Below are 19,883 nucleotides of genomic sequence, written 5' to 3'. Positions count from 1 at the left end.
ACACTATCACGTCAAAGATCAAGGTTGAAGTAATTTGTTTTTCTTTAGAAAGTGATAGAGTTAATGAAATTTATTTTTGAAATATTTTTATTTTTCTTGGTCAGAGAATAAGTTAAAAAAGCCCCAATCTGATACCTCAAACGGTTAAAAAATTATGTTTTTCCAGTACACATAAACTTTTCATATGCCTAAATCTTTCTCAAGAGTAGACTATTGAATGATATAAAATTTCAAAATCTGTCCAGCGGTTCTCAAGTTTTAAAGTAAAGGAATGGATACTCTTTTGAATTTTATAATTATAGATTTACATATTTTTTTTAATCAGTACCTCATCACTGAATTAATGAAATTATACTGAATATAAATTTATATAGTTCTATATTCAACATGTAGAATATAAACTTGCCTGTTATTTTTAACAAACAAAAATTTTATTTTACTCAGATTAAATTTCAGTAAAATTCTAATAAAATCCAGTTTAACTCTAATATATTTTTTAATAATGTGTTTACTCTAACTTATCATAGTTACAAAATCAAAGAAATACAATGCAGTGTTAATAAAATATGGCTACCCTTAAATATCTTAACAATCATTAAATACAGAAAAATTAAATTTAGTGAATGCTTCTAATTCAAAATTATCTTTTTTTTTGGTATGAGACAATCATACCTAAGAGGCTTCATGAGAGTAATTCGAAGATTCTGAATATAAATGGAAAGTTGCAACATATCATTTTAAAGGACACTAGAAAAAAATTTACATTAAAACTTTGGGCTACAACAAACCTAACCAAAATAGTGGATCTTAACATTTTTCTAGCTAGTTTCAAAAGCAGTCTACAGTATCTCTTAAAAAATTGGTCCACAGTGAAACACTACAAAAAAAAATTAACAAATGTTCTTCTTACCTAAAAACAATCTATTTTTCAGTACGAGACTACTTGGAGATTACTCAAGTACTCTCCATTAGTTGTTGTAGCCTGATGTTTTATAAGTCAAAATTTTCAATGCCTTTTAAAACAACCTATCACAATCTTTCTATTTCATTAAAAAACTTCTAATTGCTCCCCCCCCTCCAGTAGGACCCTTGCATGTTTAGGGATGTGATGGAACTGAGAAAATATATCATTTTGAGATAAGAATATTTGCTAAATTAATTTAATTTATTTTTCTATGTTTAATTGTTTGATTATTTAAGGATTCTTATACTTAATGAACACTTTGTATAATTTTTTTATAAATATATATATATATATATATATATATATATATATATATATATACATTATATTTATTATATAATGTATTATATTTATTATATAATATATATATATATATATATATATATATATATATATATATATATATACATTTTTTTTGGATTGTCAAATCTTTTATGTTAAAACAATTATTAAAATCTGAAAAATTTGAAAAATCTCTAATTTTATATTTCTGTTTGTAGTAGTCAAAAGGTGACTGCATGCATGTTTCTCAAGAAACATTCCCCAAATCTTGAGCCAATTAGTAGACTGATCAGTGCATTACGTTAATAATTTATTATGTGTGGTTGTGTTATGCTTTTATGAGATTGAAAAAAATTGTATTAATATTGCATTAATGATTAATATTTTCCCATAATTAATATAATTTGTCAACATTAACATAATCTGTCAACATGTTTTAGCGCTCAATACTACAGTTTTTATGTACATTTCTGTTATGTACTTGAATCATTTAAAAATATTTCAATGTCATCTTAGTATTTATAAATGTAACATTAACTAAAAAGATTCAATTTTTTTTTATGATAATAATATCCATGTCAAAAAAATGATGAATTATGTAACAGATATTCTTTTTTTACACCATATATAATAACTGTATATGAAGCATTCATTACAGTTATATTTGTTTACATTTCACTGTCCTTTTCTGCCACTCACATCATTTACATAATGAAGTTAATTATGTGCTTTTTTACATTCATTCAAGCTCAAAATATCATTATATGCATTATTAACATGTCACATATTGATAAAAATTAACATACATGTTTCACTTGTAAATATGTGTACACACACACACACACACATACAAAACACACACCACAGACAAAGATACAAACAAATTTATATATATATATATATATATATATATATATATATGTATATATAACACCTGTATTTGTGTTTGTTATGCCAATGCAAACAAACTTGTGTAATATGTGTTTAAATGTGTATTCTTATAATGCAATGTGGGGCTTTTCTTTTGTTCTAATAGAAGTATATGTAATTTAAATTACATTTTATTTTATTTTCTATATACAATCACAAAAATTATGGTCTTCCAAATCAATTTTTTTTTTTTTCTGTTAAAGTAAAGAGACGTATTATTTATTTCTTTTTTAAAGTAATTATAAGCTAATTACCCAATTATTATTTTTTACTGGATGCCACTAGCCTACCACTAGCGTACGTTTCCACGGACAATTAATGCTCTCTTACCTGATGAGAATTGGAATTTTTGTACTGTGTTAAAAATACCAAGCCTGACTGGTTTTTAAACCCAGAAAACTTAATAAAACTCCAGATGGATTTATCTGAAAATAGGCAGAGATGCTACTAGTCCACCATTGAGATTGGTAGAGTAATATGATTCAAGATTTATATTAAATTTTTATTCTGTAGTTATTATTTTTTTAAAGTAAATAATATAATATATAATACACACTTTTTCTGCTGTAGGATTGAGCTCAGCTCAGGGCATTAAAGTAAACAAACAATTTTTCATGTGAATAAATCCTCTATTTCGGCTTCGTTTTCCCTATGTCTGACATTTAAAAAAAGGTTCCTTCCTCCTGTCAATAGTTATATGAAGTGTCCTGGGAGTTATCAGCTAAACTTAAGGAAGTAATTCAGGTTATAAAAATAAACAAAAAAACTCCATGTAGCAAAATGCCCTATTTTGCACTTTTTCAATTTTGTGTTTTTCAATATCTTAAGAATGGATAAAATTCAGACAAGCAGGTAAGGTGGTTGCTGATTTCACATCTATAATTCTTCTACTATTAAACACTTTTTATATTAACATGCGAGATTTAATTAAAATGTTTCTTATAAGGAAAATATATGATTTATTTATTTTTTCATGAGATAACATTACTATATTTGATACCAGCTAGTGAAATATCACCAGAATCTTTAGGTACACTCTGTAGAAACTGATTTCTAAGATTGTTTACTAAATTTGTTATCTAAAATAAATTTCCATAATTGTTTCCTATTTGTATTTCATAATTTATTTGATCAATTTTAAGAAAAAATAATAGTCAATAATATTTAAAAACCAGCGGTGTATTTGAAATAAAGATCTCTCAAGAGTGAGGCCAGGATTATGAAACTCTTTGCCAGCTTTTTTTAATTAAATGCTGTAAATAAATAAAAATTTAAATTATTTATTCTCTAAATTAAAATTGTTAATTTGTGTATTGTATATATTATGTACAGAACTAATTAAATAATTTTACTTAATGGCAAATGATTGTTTAAAAAAAAAGCTGACAACACAGTTAAGGTGACAAGTGTGGCTTTTTTCTGATGCACGGCTTACACACACATAAAAACGCAACTTAATTAAAAATATGTATCATCTTATTTAAATATAATATTTTTTATTTAATTCAATGATTCTAACTAAAGCACGCATGTATACTGAATTTTATTTGTGTGGGTGTGGCAGTTCTAGTGACCACTTTAAATACTTTTTTACACTTTAAATATTATTTATTTTCACCTGTGATGTCACAACATAGCAGATGACTACAACAGCTGTATTTCAGTGCTATATTAGCTCTCCTTGTGGTGAGAGGGGGTACTATTGGGGCAGTATACCCACTTAGCTGGTAGTTTATTCAGGTAATTTTTTGGGGTGGGTGTAATTTTGCAAAATGTTTTTTGCAAAAATTATTACATATATTTTAATTGTTAACAAATGTGCTAAGAAAAATAAGACCTTAATTAGGTGAATTCTTGAGATACTTGGTGTACAGCCTCACACCCTTGACCTTTTAAGTAGAAAATTTAATAGCATCAATGCCCCATATATTGAAGTAACGACCAAGTTTGGTCAAAATTAGTCCAGTAGTTCTAGAGATATAAGGATTGCAAAACCGAACACGCACATGTATATACAAACATCTGGAAAATCTCCATCCAGTTTTTTGGGTACTCTTAACCTATTGTTCGATAATTTTTTAACAAAATAGTTATTTATGATTACTGCCATCTATGCTTTACATCCACACATTGTTGCTACATGTAAGATATAATAATCTAAACCAGTTATACTCCCAATCTACTTTTAATGTGGTTTCCGTTGATTATTAAGTTTCATTATGTGAAATTGTAAAATATGGTTTCATTTGAGAATTAAGTTTAAATTAAACAGTATTTTTAATGAATATTAAGTATTTAATAAATACATACTGTTGCTTTAACAGAATGATCGTAGTAATCCTGGAATCCCTGGTAATAACCAAGGTGTGTATCAAATCCTCTGTATGTTGGTGTATATTCTTTTCTGTAAAAACCTAAATGCCATTTTCCAATTGCATGTGTACTGTATCCTTTTTGCTTCAAATACTGAGGCATCAAACGTTCGTACAATGGAAGGCCCCATGGCTCGGCTTCCAGTATTACTAAATGTTGCATACCTATAAAAAAAATAAATTGTCATAGTAACATTCAGTAATATTTTACTCATGTTTAGAATTCTATTGATTTAATTCTTGCCATAGCAGTCATCATCATAGATCTGATAAGTATTGCATAAAAAAGTATTAAAACCACACTTACGATAGGAAGCAATAATTATCTGGTTTATTAGTATGTGGCCGATCAAATGTGTCCTTCTTTTATGAGGTGTGCCATTAACATCACCAGTTCATTTATTCTTGCATTTGTATATCGTTTTATCCAATAAGTGCAATGGCTTACTATAAAACTACTTCAAAGGAAACAGAATTTCTGGGTTGGTCAAAAGTCAACTCCCTCCGGTTGCAAATGAGCTCTGTAATTTCTTACATCTTCATCATGGACTTAACAATATCAAACTTACACATACAAAAGTAAAAATGTGAAGAAAGAATCATAAATAAGGAAATGGAAAAGAAAACGTGAAAGAAAATGGTGATAGTGCATAATAATCACTTGATGCATGCTAGTTTATTTTTGAATAATTTTCTAAGCTTCTTAAAGCATTTAGGATTTACTTTAATCAAGTGTTTGTAAAACCTTAAAGAAACAAATTAAAACTAAATTATTATAATTACTAATAGTATTTTTATTATTCTTTTTTAATGGTTTTAAAATGTTTTTTTCTTTTTTAAATACGTTTAAAACAATTTATGAGACACTATGTTTGGTTTGGTTTTATTGCCAACTTTTCAACAGGGTGGCATTTTTTATTGGCTGCAGAATTCATCTATTATAAAATAATTTTAACTTGGCAAAAGTCAGTTTGTTTGAAAATAAATAAATATTTATTACAATTGTGTATATCATCTCTAATAATAATAATGTGTTTAATGTGTCTAATGTGTTTGTATAATAATATTATATTTCAAAATTATATTATAATATATTATTATCTCTTGGGACTCTAAAAAATGTTCTAATTACACATTTTTCAAATAAAAAATTTGATCAAGAAGACCACCATAGTTTCTCTTTATCCATTTGGATAAATCCAGTTCTTTTTTTTATCTGTGGAATAGCATATCTACCCATTCCTGACATGATCTGCATAATGCATTATTGTATATCAATCAGAGTAAAAGACTTATTTATATTATTATCAAAATTTATTTACAGTAATGTGTTATAAAAGCTTATTGTCATAATCATGTAATTTTTGTTTTAATTGAAATCTTATTTTTATACATAAACCTTTGGTCATTAAATAAAAAATGTAAAACACAGACATAACATTAATAATATAATATTTATTTATGTTTAATGAATTGTTGTTACATTATAATTTTATTATTTTTTTTATGAGTTTGCATGTTCTTTTTTATGCTTTTAAAAGTTTTTGGCCTTTCTGTCAAATTTAATATGATTTTGCTGAAATAGAAATAATAAAAATTATTTTATGTTATAAATAACATCTCTAAAATAACTGCTGCATAATTTAACTTGGAAACAAGTTTTGTTTTTGTTTTAAAATGATCAAATTTGTATTTAATTGAAAAAATAGATGAAAACAAAAATCTGGTATAAAAATTGTTATAATACTTGGTTATTAAAGATATGTTCAAGGTTAAACTTATTAGCGATACTGGTATTTAGATTTTTATTATATAAACCTTTTGTTAGCTTTCTACATACAATTAATGCTGTTCTTTTTGATCATAAAATATGAAAAATAAATTAATAAATTAAATAAATTTATTTTAAAATAAAATAAATGTGGTAACTGGTGAGAGAACATTCTCTACTTTGAGATGCATAAAATCGTGGTTGAGGTCAACTATGACTGAAGATCGATTAGTTGGCTTGGCTCTTATGAATATTTATCATAATGTAAAAATAAGCGTGAAAAATGTAATTCACTGTTTCTCAAAAACTGGAAATCAACGCTTAGAATTTGAGTTGTAATTTTCTCTGTATTAAATATTTATATATATACTATATTTTTTTATATTCATTTAAAATTATATTTATAATAATTTTATGCATTTATTGTATTTAAATAGTTTAGTTAAATTTATGAAAAATTGTTGTGTTCCTTGATATTAAGCCATGTGTTTTTTAGTTATAAGTATAATCGCTCCCCCCCCCCCCACCATTATGAAGCTTCTGGATCCACTGCTGATAAAAAGATTCTATAAGAATTTTTTAAACTAGTAAAAAGTTATAAAAATTAAGACAAAATTAATCTTGTATAAGGTACTGAATTAAGACATCTTATTGCAATATTAACTTATGTTATTACTATTAAAATGTACTTAAAAACTCATCAAATGATTACACATTTAATCTTTTGAAAAAAAATTTGAATTTAAACAGTTTTTTCTCTCTTCAGTAATTACATATCTATACTCAATTACAGTTTCCCTGCTTTTATTTAGTAACACTTATACTAATTTGATGATTCCATTACATTAATATATTACTTTGATTATGTGTTCAAACAATTTCATTCAACGATGGGAGATAATAAGTCTAATTATTTTTCCTTCTTTTAGTCAGTTATTGGTTATTTTGAATATTTTCTGTCTGGATAAACTGAATTTTATGAAATTTTTGATTTTTGAACACCATTTAGTATAATGTCATTTAATTTTGGTTTTAATAAGTCAAGAGAATGGGAAGCTGGATCCATGGACACCATGGATCCTAAATCTCAAAATTTACTCAAAGTCTAGAATCATGTTTTTATTTAATTCTTTATTTTCATATTTACATCATTTAATTTTCCACTTAATTTTGGTCCTATGTACTAATCTATAAAGCCCTTAGTAGCCAGAATTATGCTATTTTTGCTTATTATAATAAATTAATTTTAAAGCATGTGAAATAATGTTAAACTTGAAAGGGATTCAAATCCAAAACATTTTGGAAGAAAGGCATCAGTTTACTATTAAGATCGGCAAAATAATTTACTCTTTTCTCTATTATAAAGTTTTAAAACTACTTGTACTATGATATTGAAAACTTGAAAAAAAAAATTATATTGTATTGAATTCATATTGTCAAGATTGGAGGTTTATTACCTCAGTTCACTCTAAGGGTTGGAAATCTTTTCCACTTTGATTTTGGGAAAGATAAAAAAATTTTAAGTTGATAAATTGTAATGTAAATAACAAAATGTAATCTTTAGTTTAAGTCCAATTTAATAACTTTTTTTTATAATTTTTCATAAGTAAAGCTTTCATGAAGCCAACCTTTCAAATGCAGTTCTGCTCAAAACCTTTCAAACCCTCGCCTTATTTAACACAAAAAATACAATTTATTTTTCTAATATACAAGTTTTCAACATGAAATTTTAAGAGTGTATATGAAATAATTTCTGAAAAATAAAGACACATGTGCCCATAAGTATACACAGAATTTCTGAAAATAATTTTTTTATATTTTTGATAATTACGAGTACATTCAAATATTAAATTATAAATTATAAAAGTTTAATTTTAAAATAATCAATAACCCACTTGCTTGGTCTAGTGATAAAACTTGTAAATCTGCTGATTTCAAATTTGAGAGTTTTAAGGTTCAAACCCAAATAAAGATGGTTGCTTTTATTTGGTTTTGAATACTACATCATGGATAGGACGTATGCCCCAACAACTGAGTTGGATCTTTATTATATTTGTTTAATACAATATTGTATCAGACAAAAGGATTACAGCTATTATTGTTACGTCATATTTTGAAGTAAAAAGCATGTGCAAAATATATTTATATATATTTGTTTGAAATTACTTATTTAACTGTTTATTTACAGCGCATTAAAAGTAGATGATATTTTTGTGTGATTACTAGTCAAACATTAAAAAAAGTAGCAAATTAAAAAAATACAGCAGTAGTTCAATGTGAAGGTTATAGAGTCCAACCACTTTCTCCATGATAAGGTATACTTGTTTTTAGTAGTTGTGTAAGCTACAATGAGTGGGAAAGGAGTTAATAACAGGGAGGGGATATCTGTTCTAAAATTGATACAAGCTACAAACACCAAGGTCAACTTAATAATTGCTATTACTAATTTCAAGGTAGTTTTACAGAATAAGTACAGTTTATTTTTAAAAAATAAAATAAAATAATAATAGTCTAGAAATAATTTTATAAAAAAAGAGTAAAAAAAATTAAAAATGTAAATTAGCCATATTGAATTATAAAAACATATTTTTCCACATCATGTACCGCCTATTTGAAATTGTAATTAATGATTTCAAACCGCTACTTTGTTAGTTTTTCTGTTATTTATATCATTTTATTCTTTCATTGAATCTATAATTAGTATTTCTGTTAATATTTGCTAATAAATATTAATATGCATCTTTTTTTTTATCTTGAAAAGTAATAATGAAATAAATTATTCTAAGTGTATTTGAAGTGATGAAATCACTGATTACAGTATGTTAATAGTGTTGATTAATTGAAATTTTCAATAGTATAGTTTTGCTTCATATCTCTAACCAGGTATGATTTTTAAAACTATATTAATGGATGAAACTGATTTTTTTAAACAATTTTTACTAGTTTACATGGAAATTGTAATATTTAGATGTGCTGAACATTTATTTCTTATCTAAGTTTTATTTTATAATTTATCTTATTTTTGTGTATTTTGGTTTACTTATTTTTTCCAAGAACAATAGATTGATGTCTAATTACAGTTTCTTAATACTAGATGACTGATTGAAAAATGAATGAAAAATGCAAAGCCTGATTGGGATTTGAAACCAGAACCTTCCAAATAAAGGCAAGGAGGTCAGTTGAGTGGAAACTGTGGGAAGTTATTATAACAAATTTGTTAAAAGTTAAAAAAAAAAAATCAATAAAAATGTAAATATCTCTTTACAAAGAGTGTATTGACCTGTATGAATAGGATATTTTCCAGTCATCAGCGCTGCTCGTGATGGTGTACAAAGTGCTGGAGTATAATGGCTGTTTAATATTACCCCATTATACGCCAATGCATCGATATTGGGTGTCGGTATTTGATCAGATCCGTGAAAACTGACATCATTCCAACCCTGAAATAAAACAAAAATTAAACTTTAATTTCACATTAAATGTATTATAAAGGCAGTTTGATAAATTTAAGAAGGATTTTTATAAGTAGGGATGTGGAAGTTGGAAAGAGTATTGAAGGGTTAACAGTTGAGAAGTAGAACTAGATAGTTGGTGTGATATATCGCTTGATCCAGAATATTTAATAAAGGGAAGATTATATTTAGTATTTTAAGTAAAGTAGTTTATGGTAATTTATTTTTTGTAGTATTTTATATATTTTATTTATATGTTGCATTAATATTGTATCACTCTTTAAAAAAAATAAACTTTTGTAATGTCAAGCAAAACTAAATTTTATTATAAAAAACTTCAAAACATTTTTAGTTTTTAAGGTGGTCTTCAATGATTGGTGCTGATGTTCTCAACCTGCTATCAGCTGACATTAATACTGGCAGTTTTTTTTAAAATTAGGCAGATATTTACGTAGAATGTTGTCGAAAAGTATGTGGAATCTGAATTGTGTCTATTTACTATGACCTGTTGTATATTTATGAATTTCATAATGATCAAGTGTGCTAAGATCTAATCCTTTCATTATAAAATTTGGTTTGGTTTGTCATTATATCATTTTATAATATTTTAAATAATCCTTGTTGTTAACCATCATGGACAAAATCCATGATGATATTGAACAATTTAACAAAATGTAATAACGCTTCAAAATTAAAAAATTAAAAGAAAAATATGTTGAAAAAAATAGTTTTAGTTTTCTATACATTTAGAAATCGCCTGAAAACAAGTTAAGGCCTCATTAATAGTTCTTGCTCATCGCCAGAATTTCATGCCAGGTGGAAATAATTACTACAGATAAAAAAAATAAGAAAAAATAGGAAGCAGGTGGAAAAGGAAAAAGTTTAATAATTCCTATAAGGATTTTGGTCAATCTATCCATTTATATTTTATGAATGGTCAATCCGTTTATCAGAGGAACAATTCACGAGACGTCAATCAGTTAATCATTTTGTAACAGGTTAAAAATAATATTGCAGAAATACAAAAAAAAAAATATGTGTTAAGATATATATAACTTACCATATCATCAGCCAGTATTACAATAATGTGTGGATTATTTCTCTCTGCATTAATTACACTGATTAATATGCTAAAAGTGATTAATATAATCATAGTGAATGCAGAGTCTGCTCTTAACAGGAGTTGTACCTTAACTCCTAACATTATAATATGATTATTCCAAATCCTGTAAATAAAAAAAGATCAAGTTATTAAAACAGTTATTATATTATTTTATATTTTTATATTGTAATTACACATGTAGAGATGTATGTATGCCACTTGGTGTAGTTAGGAAGTTATTTGTTTTTCATTACAGTTGTTAAGTGTAAAATGATTATTTATTTATTTAGACAGCAACAATAGGCTGATGCCCATAAACAGTTACTGATGGATGATAATGAATTTTTATATTATATGAAAAATACCAAGTCTGACTGAGACTCGTACCCAAAATATTTGAATGAAAGGCGAGGAGGTACTATCACCCTGCCAAGAAGATTGGTGAAATAGTTGCAGATTATACTCCTAGTTGCAGAATGACTATCCTTAAAATTATTACAAATCAAAAATACTTCTGATCAATGTCTTTGATAAAGTTTACAACTATTTTTAGAATCTAAAACAATGTTTTGAAGATAGATTTTTAGATTTTAAGAGTAGAAAGCCATCCTAGGTTTACCAATAATTCAGATTTTGCAAACCATTGATAGGAAACAGACTCCAAGATAATCTCGCAGAATGCCAACACTCTAGCCAATAAATATTTTTTATGATTTTTTATTTATTTATTAACTTTAAATTCTTTAATCTACTTGTCTTTTAAGTCTTCCAGGTTTAATTAACTTGATAGTAAAGAAACACATTGAAGATAAAAGCAATGAAGGAAGATAAATATTGGTATTTAAATAACAGATGATTGAAAATGTAGAATATAGTTATTATTCTCAGTTTAAAAAATTGGTATAAACCATAAAGAAATGAAGAATAGAATCAAAATACTCAAAATATGATTATTTAAAAAAAGGATATTCATTTGCACAAATATTGGTGATTTTTAATTTTTTTTTTTTTAGAAAAAGATGGTTAAGTGCCTGTGGTTGTTCACTAGAAAGTTTTTTCCGATAACTTATATGGAAGATATTTTAAACAGTATTTTACATTGTCATGTTATATGTTAAAAATATTTTTTTGTTTGTTTCTTGTTATCATTACTTAGTATTAGATTGTTATGATATAAGCGAAATGGAAAAAACCTTAAATCTGAATCCTAGTCTGATAATCTGGTGTTGCTTACTTCTTTAAAGCAAGTACCAAAACAGTTTCTTTCATAATCTGCACATTATTACATTTACCCATTCCTAATGACCTGTTTAATGTATAATTCTCATCATTATTAGAAATTATCACTATTATAATTATTATTATTATCATTACAGAATACCATTACTACAAACAAATTAGATCTATATCACTTAAAGTGTTTGATTTGTTTAAATTTAATTTAAATTATTAGAACAATATATTAACAATAGTTCCTTAATAAAATGCTAGGCCTTTCATTATTATTAAATATTTATTATTCTTACATATATTCTTGTCTGAAGTACACCATTTTCTAATCCTCCGTCAAAAAAAAACTCAAAAAACAGTCTCTGATGATTAGCAATATCGTAAAAAAAAAAAATTGTTAGATAATTTCCCTCACTACTTCCTTGCAAATAATAAAAATAATGTATATATTTAAGGTTTAATTTTTTTTAATATTTTAAAGAAATATATATAAAAAGAGTAACGTAAATGTGGAGGAAACACAGGTCCCTCCTTTTAAGGATTTAGGTTATGGAATATTGTAATTTTTAAATGTTTTTCTTTTTTGATACCGTGGCTGGTTTTTGACAGGTTTTTTGAAAGTTGAACAAAGATGTATGTTGTCCCCCCTTGTCAGGATCCATAATTAATACATTGACTCAAAAAAAAATTATAAAAATATTTGAAAAGACTTCTCATATTCTCAATCCCTATTAAAAAAAAATCAATCTTAGATTTTTAGATATTTTTTGACATGTTAAAATTAAAATGCATGTAAAAAAAAAGTTATGTGGAAGTCGGAGAAGTAGAGTTTCTCCATTAGATTCTTTGGAGGGCTTATTTCTCACTTTTTACACAAAGGTAAATTTTTGCCAGTTTTTGTAAAAATACAATTTTTTTTATTTTGCTTCTTTCCTTATTCCAAGTTATTATTTCTGTTATTATTAAATACTGCACACTTTAAAAATGCTGTGTGAAAAGCTAAGGTTAAGTATATTGAAAAAATTCCCATATTACCAGGTTTTTATTTTATAAAGCCTACATCTGTGTATAATTGTAATTATATAGATAATGTAAGTTAAGTAAAATTAATTATATTGTAGATAATTTATAAAATTTTAAAGAATTCTTGTAAAATAAGCCATACATTTGTATAATTTAAGGATAACTACTGCATATAATTAATAATTAGAGTTAAAGCCATGCAAATTATAATCTAAAACATGTATTCTTTAGTACAAAATTTAAGTATTTAATATAATACTGTAACATAAAAACATCATTAGCTTTTTATTATGTTTTACGTATTTATATGACTTCGTCATAAATATAATTTATAATGATGCAAACTTGATTCCATAATGGTGTATTATATTCATATGTATTTATAGTACAGTGAAAACATACTGGTAGAATTGGGTTTACAATGAAATACATGTTTTAAGTCATGGTCAGAGTTATTACATAATAATGTGATAACTGGAGATATTATATATATATATATATATATATATAAACAGCATAGTCCTTCGTTGGTATACTAACATTATCAAAAATGTATTAAAATATTAAATTATAAAAAAAAATAAGTTACCTGCTGTAACTTTGGATATCACTATCTATTTATTACTCAGCAAAATAATGTCAGTTAAAATTAGAAAATAGTTAAGAAGTTTTTTTGTAATAATTCTCATACCCTAATATCTTCTACTAAAATTTATCTGTAGAAGGTAAAAATTTATTCTTGGAAGATGGAAGTAAGGACATCGAAATGCAAATAAAAAATTTCCAAAAAGTTTCTATGAGTATAAATTAAAACTTTATTTGTTTTAATTTTCATTGCTAAATTTTTCACTTAAATGCATTCGCAGTACTGTTTTAATTTGAAATTTTGACATTAATCTATTTGTGTAACATATGTATGACATTCTCTGATTAAACAAAAGTTTTTCACCGGGTATATGTTATACATATAATGTGATACATTTGTAATAATTTTTCATAAATTAAATTTTTTTTTCTGCTTTAAATAAGTGGCTGCTAGTTTTGTATAAGGATGATGGAGAGCTGTATTGGAGAGTTGCCAAATCATTGTTGTTTCAGGCTGAACAAATGGTCACCCCTTGCTTAAAATGTTAACCATTAATTGTTTAAAATTTTAATTTACCTGCGTAATTATATTTTTGAATCTGAAATCTTTGCTAATAAAAAGGCAATTTTGAAAGAAAAAAACTGTACAAACCTCTATCAAACCAGATAATAGAACGTTTTCATGCAACACAATACTTTGGGTTTTGAGAACTTGCTTTAATATGCTTCCCTTTGCCATTTTTAATAAATTATCAACATAAAAAAGTCTTCCCACCAGTTTAATTAAAATATGATTAAATTAATTTCCTTACAGAAACAATATTATTCTGTCGATTAATTTTTAAATAATACTAATTAAAAAATAAAAAAGCTTTAATTTTCTGTATCCCATTTAATGTGCACAAATAATTTTGCCAAATAATTTTCATTAATATCTTCTGAATTGTGAATTATAAATAGTTTTTTCACATATTTACTTCAGTATTATGTTGTGCTTATATTTTTAATAACGGGTAGTTTAATCACATCTATTTTTTAATCTATAATTAACAGTATATTTTGCAACGATGCTCTGATAAGTTTTTTCCAAGGTATTTGCTAAATTAAACTGCCCCAGTATTTGTCTTGATCCATCCAGGCAAATACTGGGGCAGTTCCTTTTTTTATTCATCGACTAGCATATCTACCCAATCCTGATGTGATATATTATGTACCGCTCAAAATAAAAAATTGATTTATTTATTTGCTTCTGATATGACCAATTTTAATATTTTTAATCCTTTTAACATTTATCTCCAAGACTACTGTACAACATCATAATTTTTTTAAAGAACATTATTAAATTTTTAATGACTTATTAAAGATATTTTTATCATTTTTCCCCTGAGACACAATTTATAAAGTGAATTTAAAAAAATCTTATGTGGACACCACATGTTCCTTGTTTGCCTATTAAATTACATATACACATATTTTAAAATGAAAAATACATAAAATTTTATTTCATAAATAACTTCTGATATATTTTCATATTTTTTTTATTGTTGCTATTGAATAATTATTTAATGTACATTTTTTTTCAAACAGAGGTTAATAATTATTAATAAATCAATATATTTAAATTAAAAAAAAAGTTAAAAAAAGGAGATAAAGTTGGATTTGAACCAATTGGTTCAAATATTTCATTAATTAAAATTTTATTTGGCTATAACTGAAACCAATGAAAATAAGTACCACTTATGATATTGTATAATACAATAGTACCACTTATGGGCTTATTACTGTAGTTAAGAAGAAGTCCAAAATCCAAATTGTTTGGATTTTGGGCTTTTTTTGGATACTTTTGGTTCAGTCGATTGCAATCAAAAGAGGAGGTGCACAATTAGATGTTACAACAGTCCTAAATCCAAAATTTCAACATTCTTTGGCTAATTGTTTTTGAGTTATGCGAGATACATACATATATACGTACAGATATCATGCCCAAAACTAGTCAAATTGGATTCAGGGTTGGTCAAAATGGATATTTTTGTTAAAATCTGAAAACCAAAATTGTTTGCAATCACACACAATACTTCTTTTATTTTGTACAAGAAAGTAAGTATGAAAAATACTTTTGTGCTTTCTTCAGTGGAAGTTCTTTCTTCACAATTATCAGTCTGTAATAACTAATGTTCCTGGACAGAGTGCTTATGGTATTGCATGTAAGGCAAAATTGTTTTTTGGTTCTAGTTAAAATTTCACCAAACCAAATTAACTATGACTGAAAATTCTGTTTTTACTTGATTTTATTTGATTATTTCCATTTCATTATGGAGCTCAATTTTTTAATTTTTTTTTTTTAATTCTGTGAGATATACTATCGTCAAACCATAATAAATTGCAAAAATAATTTTACCAAAAGGAGAGTGAGATTCCTGCTTTCCATTAAAAATAGAAAGGTTTTAAATCAATTCATTATCTATTGAAATACTTTTCTAAAATATAACCTGGGTATGTAAAAAAAAAAAAAATAAAATACAGGAGCAGGCTAGATTTCACTTAAAGAAAAAACTATTCTTAACTTTTAGATATATTACTGTATGGATGAAAAAAGGAACTCCCCCAGCATTTGCCTGGGTGGATCAAGAGAAACCATAGTAAAACGTTGAATATAGCAGCTTACAGATTACACAATTAATTATTATTATTATTTTTTATGACTGCATAAGATCTCTTTAGTCAGTCCATTATCCAAGTCTCTTTGATGGAACTGTTGGGCCTTGCAGTTCTCTAAGTACTTTTTCATACATCTGATCTTTGTGCCCTTTCTAGTGTTGAAAATTTTCTTGTTTTCATGTTGTAGGTTTTTCTTGTGAGTGTGAAGCGAGTGTTTTTGTTCTTGAATTTCTTGTTTAATTTTATCTTATCTATAGTGTCTTCAGGTGTAAGGCCAATTTCCTTCAGTCCTCTCTTATTTCTCTAATCCATCTGCATCCTGTCTTGGTATTTTTCAAGTCAAGATTGTACTGTACTAGCTGTTTCAGAAGTCTTGAATCTTACATCCTCATGATATGTTCAAAGAATTCCAGTCTCTTCTTATGCGTGGTATCAGTGACGGGTTCTAACTCTTTGTACATAACTTTGTCAGGCACAATCTACCACTGCCTGTTTTTCTGGTACTTTTTATTGATGCAGGTTCTTCCAATTCTTCTTTCGATTTTCTGGAGTCTGTCTGTCTTTGCTTGTTTGTTCAGGTGGAAGAGTGTTTCTGCTGCATAAGTTGCTTCTGGTTGTATAACTGTATTGTAGTGTCTTAGTTTTGTGTATTGATTGGCATTTTTTATTGTAAGTGTACCAGGATAATTTTTGAGCTTTAGCTAGTTTGTTTCTTCTTATTCGGATTGAGGTTTTTTCGTTTAGGTTGTTTGTTATTATTTCTCTGAGGTATTTAAATTGCATTACTATTTTGATTTTATTATCGTTTATGTTTACTTCTTTTAATCATGTTGGTTTTTGGGGAATAATTTCTGTCTCTTTAACTGATATTTTGAAGCAAGTTGTATTAGCAATATTTTGAAGTTCCAGTATCTGTGATTTAGGTTTGTCGATGTCGTTGCTAGCAGTGCCAAGTCATCAATGATACCAAGACATTGTTTTGATTTTTTGGCGTATTCTTACTTTTATGGGAAATATTTCCTCATTACCATTTCTAGAGTGGATTTGAATAACAGCGATGAGAGCCCATTGCCTTGGTGTATTCCTGTTTTTAAGATTGTTACAATTAATTATAAGATAAAAAGTGCCTTTAGTACATTGTTATTTTTTAAGAATAAATGATTATTCTTTTTACCAAAGATTGGACATTCATAAATATAAGACCTAAGGACAACTTAATATTTTTATTTACCTAAATATCATTTTGTATTTTTCATTCGTACTTATGGACATCAAATAATGATCCCATACTTGTATCTTGAAAACTTGTTTTACCTTTTTGAGGGAGGTCCTGGAGACGGCATTATATTTTATTTAGTAATATGCTTAAGCATAATAAATATTTAATAATGGTAACAGGTTTAAAATAATATTTTGTTAAGGCACTTTAAAGCAAAACACACACACTGAGAGATCTTCATTATATATTATATTTCATTAAATTGATCAATTGATTGAATCGAAACCAATTTCTAATAATAAGTTTAGTTTCTATAAGTCATATGTAGTAATTATTTTTATTACGAAGATATCTCTAAAGTAAAGACCGCTGGGAAATTTCTCTCCTTAAGGTTGGCGAACCTGTGTCGTTCAAGCCCACGCTAGTAATGTACACACTGCATTGTTATCTGTAAGTTGTCGCGTTGTAATATCTTTGATTACGTGTGAGTAATTACGTTATAAAATGAATAGGAAATTGATGCTGCCGCTGACTGTGAAATACGTGGAGCATACGTTTTTTAAACCATCAAAACGTTAAGCCGGCTGAAATTCATAGGCAGTTGGTTTCTGTGTATGGTGATAATGTAATGAATGAAAGAAACTCCCAAAAATGGTGTGAAATGTTTAGAAATAACAAAATTAACGTGTACGATGAAGAAAGTTCGGGGTGGGTCTCGATAATCACCGAGGTTGAAAAGCGTCGATGATGAAATCAGAAAAGAGTGCGCTCAACGATTTCCGATCTGGCCCTTCTATTTCCTGATATTTCAAGAGCTGTTATCGGTCACATTGTTCATGACCATTTAGGCTTCAGAAAGGTTTGTGAACATTGGATGCCGCACATCTTAACGGAACGTAACAAAAAAATCCGAATGGGATCTGCTTTGGAATTTTTGATGCGGTAACCAGAAAATGGTGATGAGTTCCTTAATTCAATCGTTACCGGCGATGAAACACGGATATCATATTACACGCCAGAGAGAAAACGGTAGTCAAGTGAATGGCGTCATCCTCAATCACCAACAAAGGCCAAACCAGAGCAAATTGATGGCCACAGTCTTTTGGGATTGGCTTGGCATGTCGCTGATTGATTTCATCCCGTGTGGAACGACTATAAATGCAGACGCCTACTGCGAAACTCTACGTAAGTTACGGCGCACCATTCACAATCGGCGATGTGGGCGGCTGTCCGACGGCGTCGTCCTGCTACACTATAATGCAAGTCCACATGTGGATCCGAGACGTGATTTACAGATAACATTTGGATGGGAAATTTACGATCACCCACCATATAGTTCGGACTTAGCTTCTTCTGATTACCATTTGTTTAGGAATTGAAAGAAATTTTTGAGCGGTAAGTAATTCTCGGGTGATGATGAACTTAAAAATGCTGTTAACCGCTGGCCTAATGAACTGGCGGCAGAAGTATGTAACAAGGGTCACGAAAGAAGCTGGTGTGTCGCTACGATAAATGTCTTAATTCATTAGGGAATTATATAGAGAAGTTGTAAAAGGTATAGCTTAGAAGAAATTAAAAAAAAAAATTATAAAGTTTTCAGAATAAATCTTTTTACAATGAATTGGTTTTTAGTTTAGAGATAACCTCTCGTATATACAATGTAATTTGCATTTACTTCATAAAATATGAATGATTTTTTATTTAATGAATCAATGAATCCTTTAACATTAGTATTCATTAGTATTATGGATTTTCATTTCAAACAAGAAGAAATTAATTGCATCATATCTTTATTATAACTGCATAGAAATAAATTATTTATTGTTTGTTATAGTTTATTCACTCTAATGTATTTACATATTGAGAACATGAATGCTTCTAACTAATAACTGACTCTGTACTTCCTGATAAGCTGTTGTAAGGATTCTTTTTTTACTGTAAAGAATTATTTATTGTAATACATAACAATAAATTTATTTTATACTCTATGCTTCCTGTTTATTTTTATCTTTTATTATTAATCTACTTTTCTCTATTGGTAGGCTTAGTGTAAAGAGAACCATGACTTCCAGTCTGATGCCCATTGGCCTTTAATACTTTCTCCACCTTATTAAAATTACATAACGCTTACTGTAATTTTTCTGGTAAAAATTAATCTATGTGTTGTTAGTACAAAAAAAAGTACATATATATATATATATATATATATCTTTTTTCTGGATAATATAACATAGATAAAATAAAGAAAGTAATTTTATTTTGGTCGTAAAATGTCTCTCATCCATGTAATTTTGT

At 26.9% G+C, this 19,883-nt stretch overlaps 1 protein-coding gene across 3 annotated transcripts in view; it reads right to left on the bottom strand.

The window, feature by feature from the left end:
* Positions 1–19,883, bottom strand: part of LOC142320448 (arylsulfatase B-like) — an 83,158-nt gene that overhangs the window by 32,545 nt on the left and 30,730 nt on the right. For all 3 annotated transcript variants that reach the window (XM_075358224.1, XM_075358223.1, XM_075358226.1), the window contains exons 2-4: positions 10,832–10,997; positions 9,600–9,759; positions 4,487–4,713 (exon numbers count right to left, since the gene is read on the bottom strand). In XM_075358224.1, coding sequence (XP_075214339.1) covers positions 4,487–4,713; positions 9,600–9,759; positions 10,832–10,975 — 531 coding nt within the window. In that variant the 5' untranslated portion in view covers positions 10,976–10,997. The remainder of the gene's footprint in view (positions 1–4,486; positions 4,714–9,599; positions 9,760–10,831; positions 10,998–19,883) is intronic.

The sequence above is a fragment of the Lycorma delicatula genome, chromosome 2 (assembly GCF_047948215.1).
Source record: "Lycorma delicatula isolate Av1 chromosome 2, ASM4794821v1, whole genome shotgun sequence".
Taxonomy (NCBI): Eukaryota; Metazoa; Arthropoda; class Insecta; order Hemiptera; family Fulgoridae; genus Lycorma; species Lycorma delicatula.
The sequence above is the reverse complement of the archived record's forward strand: the minus strand, read 5'-3'. Positions and strand labels throughout refer to the sequence as shown.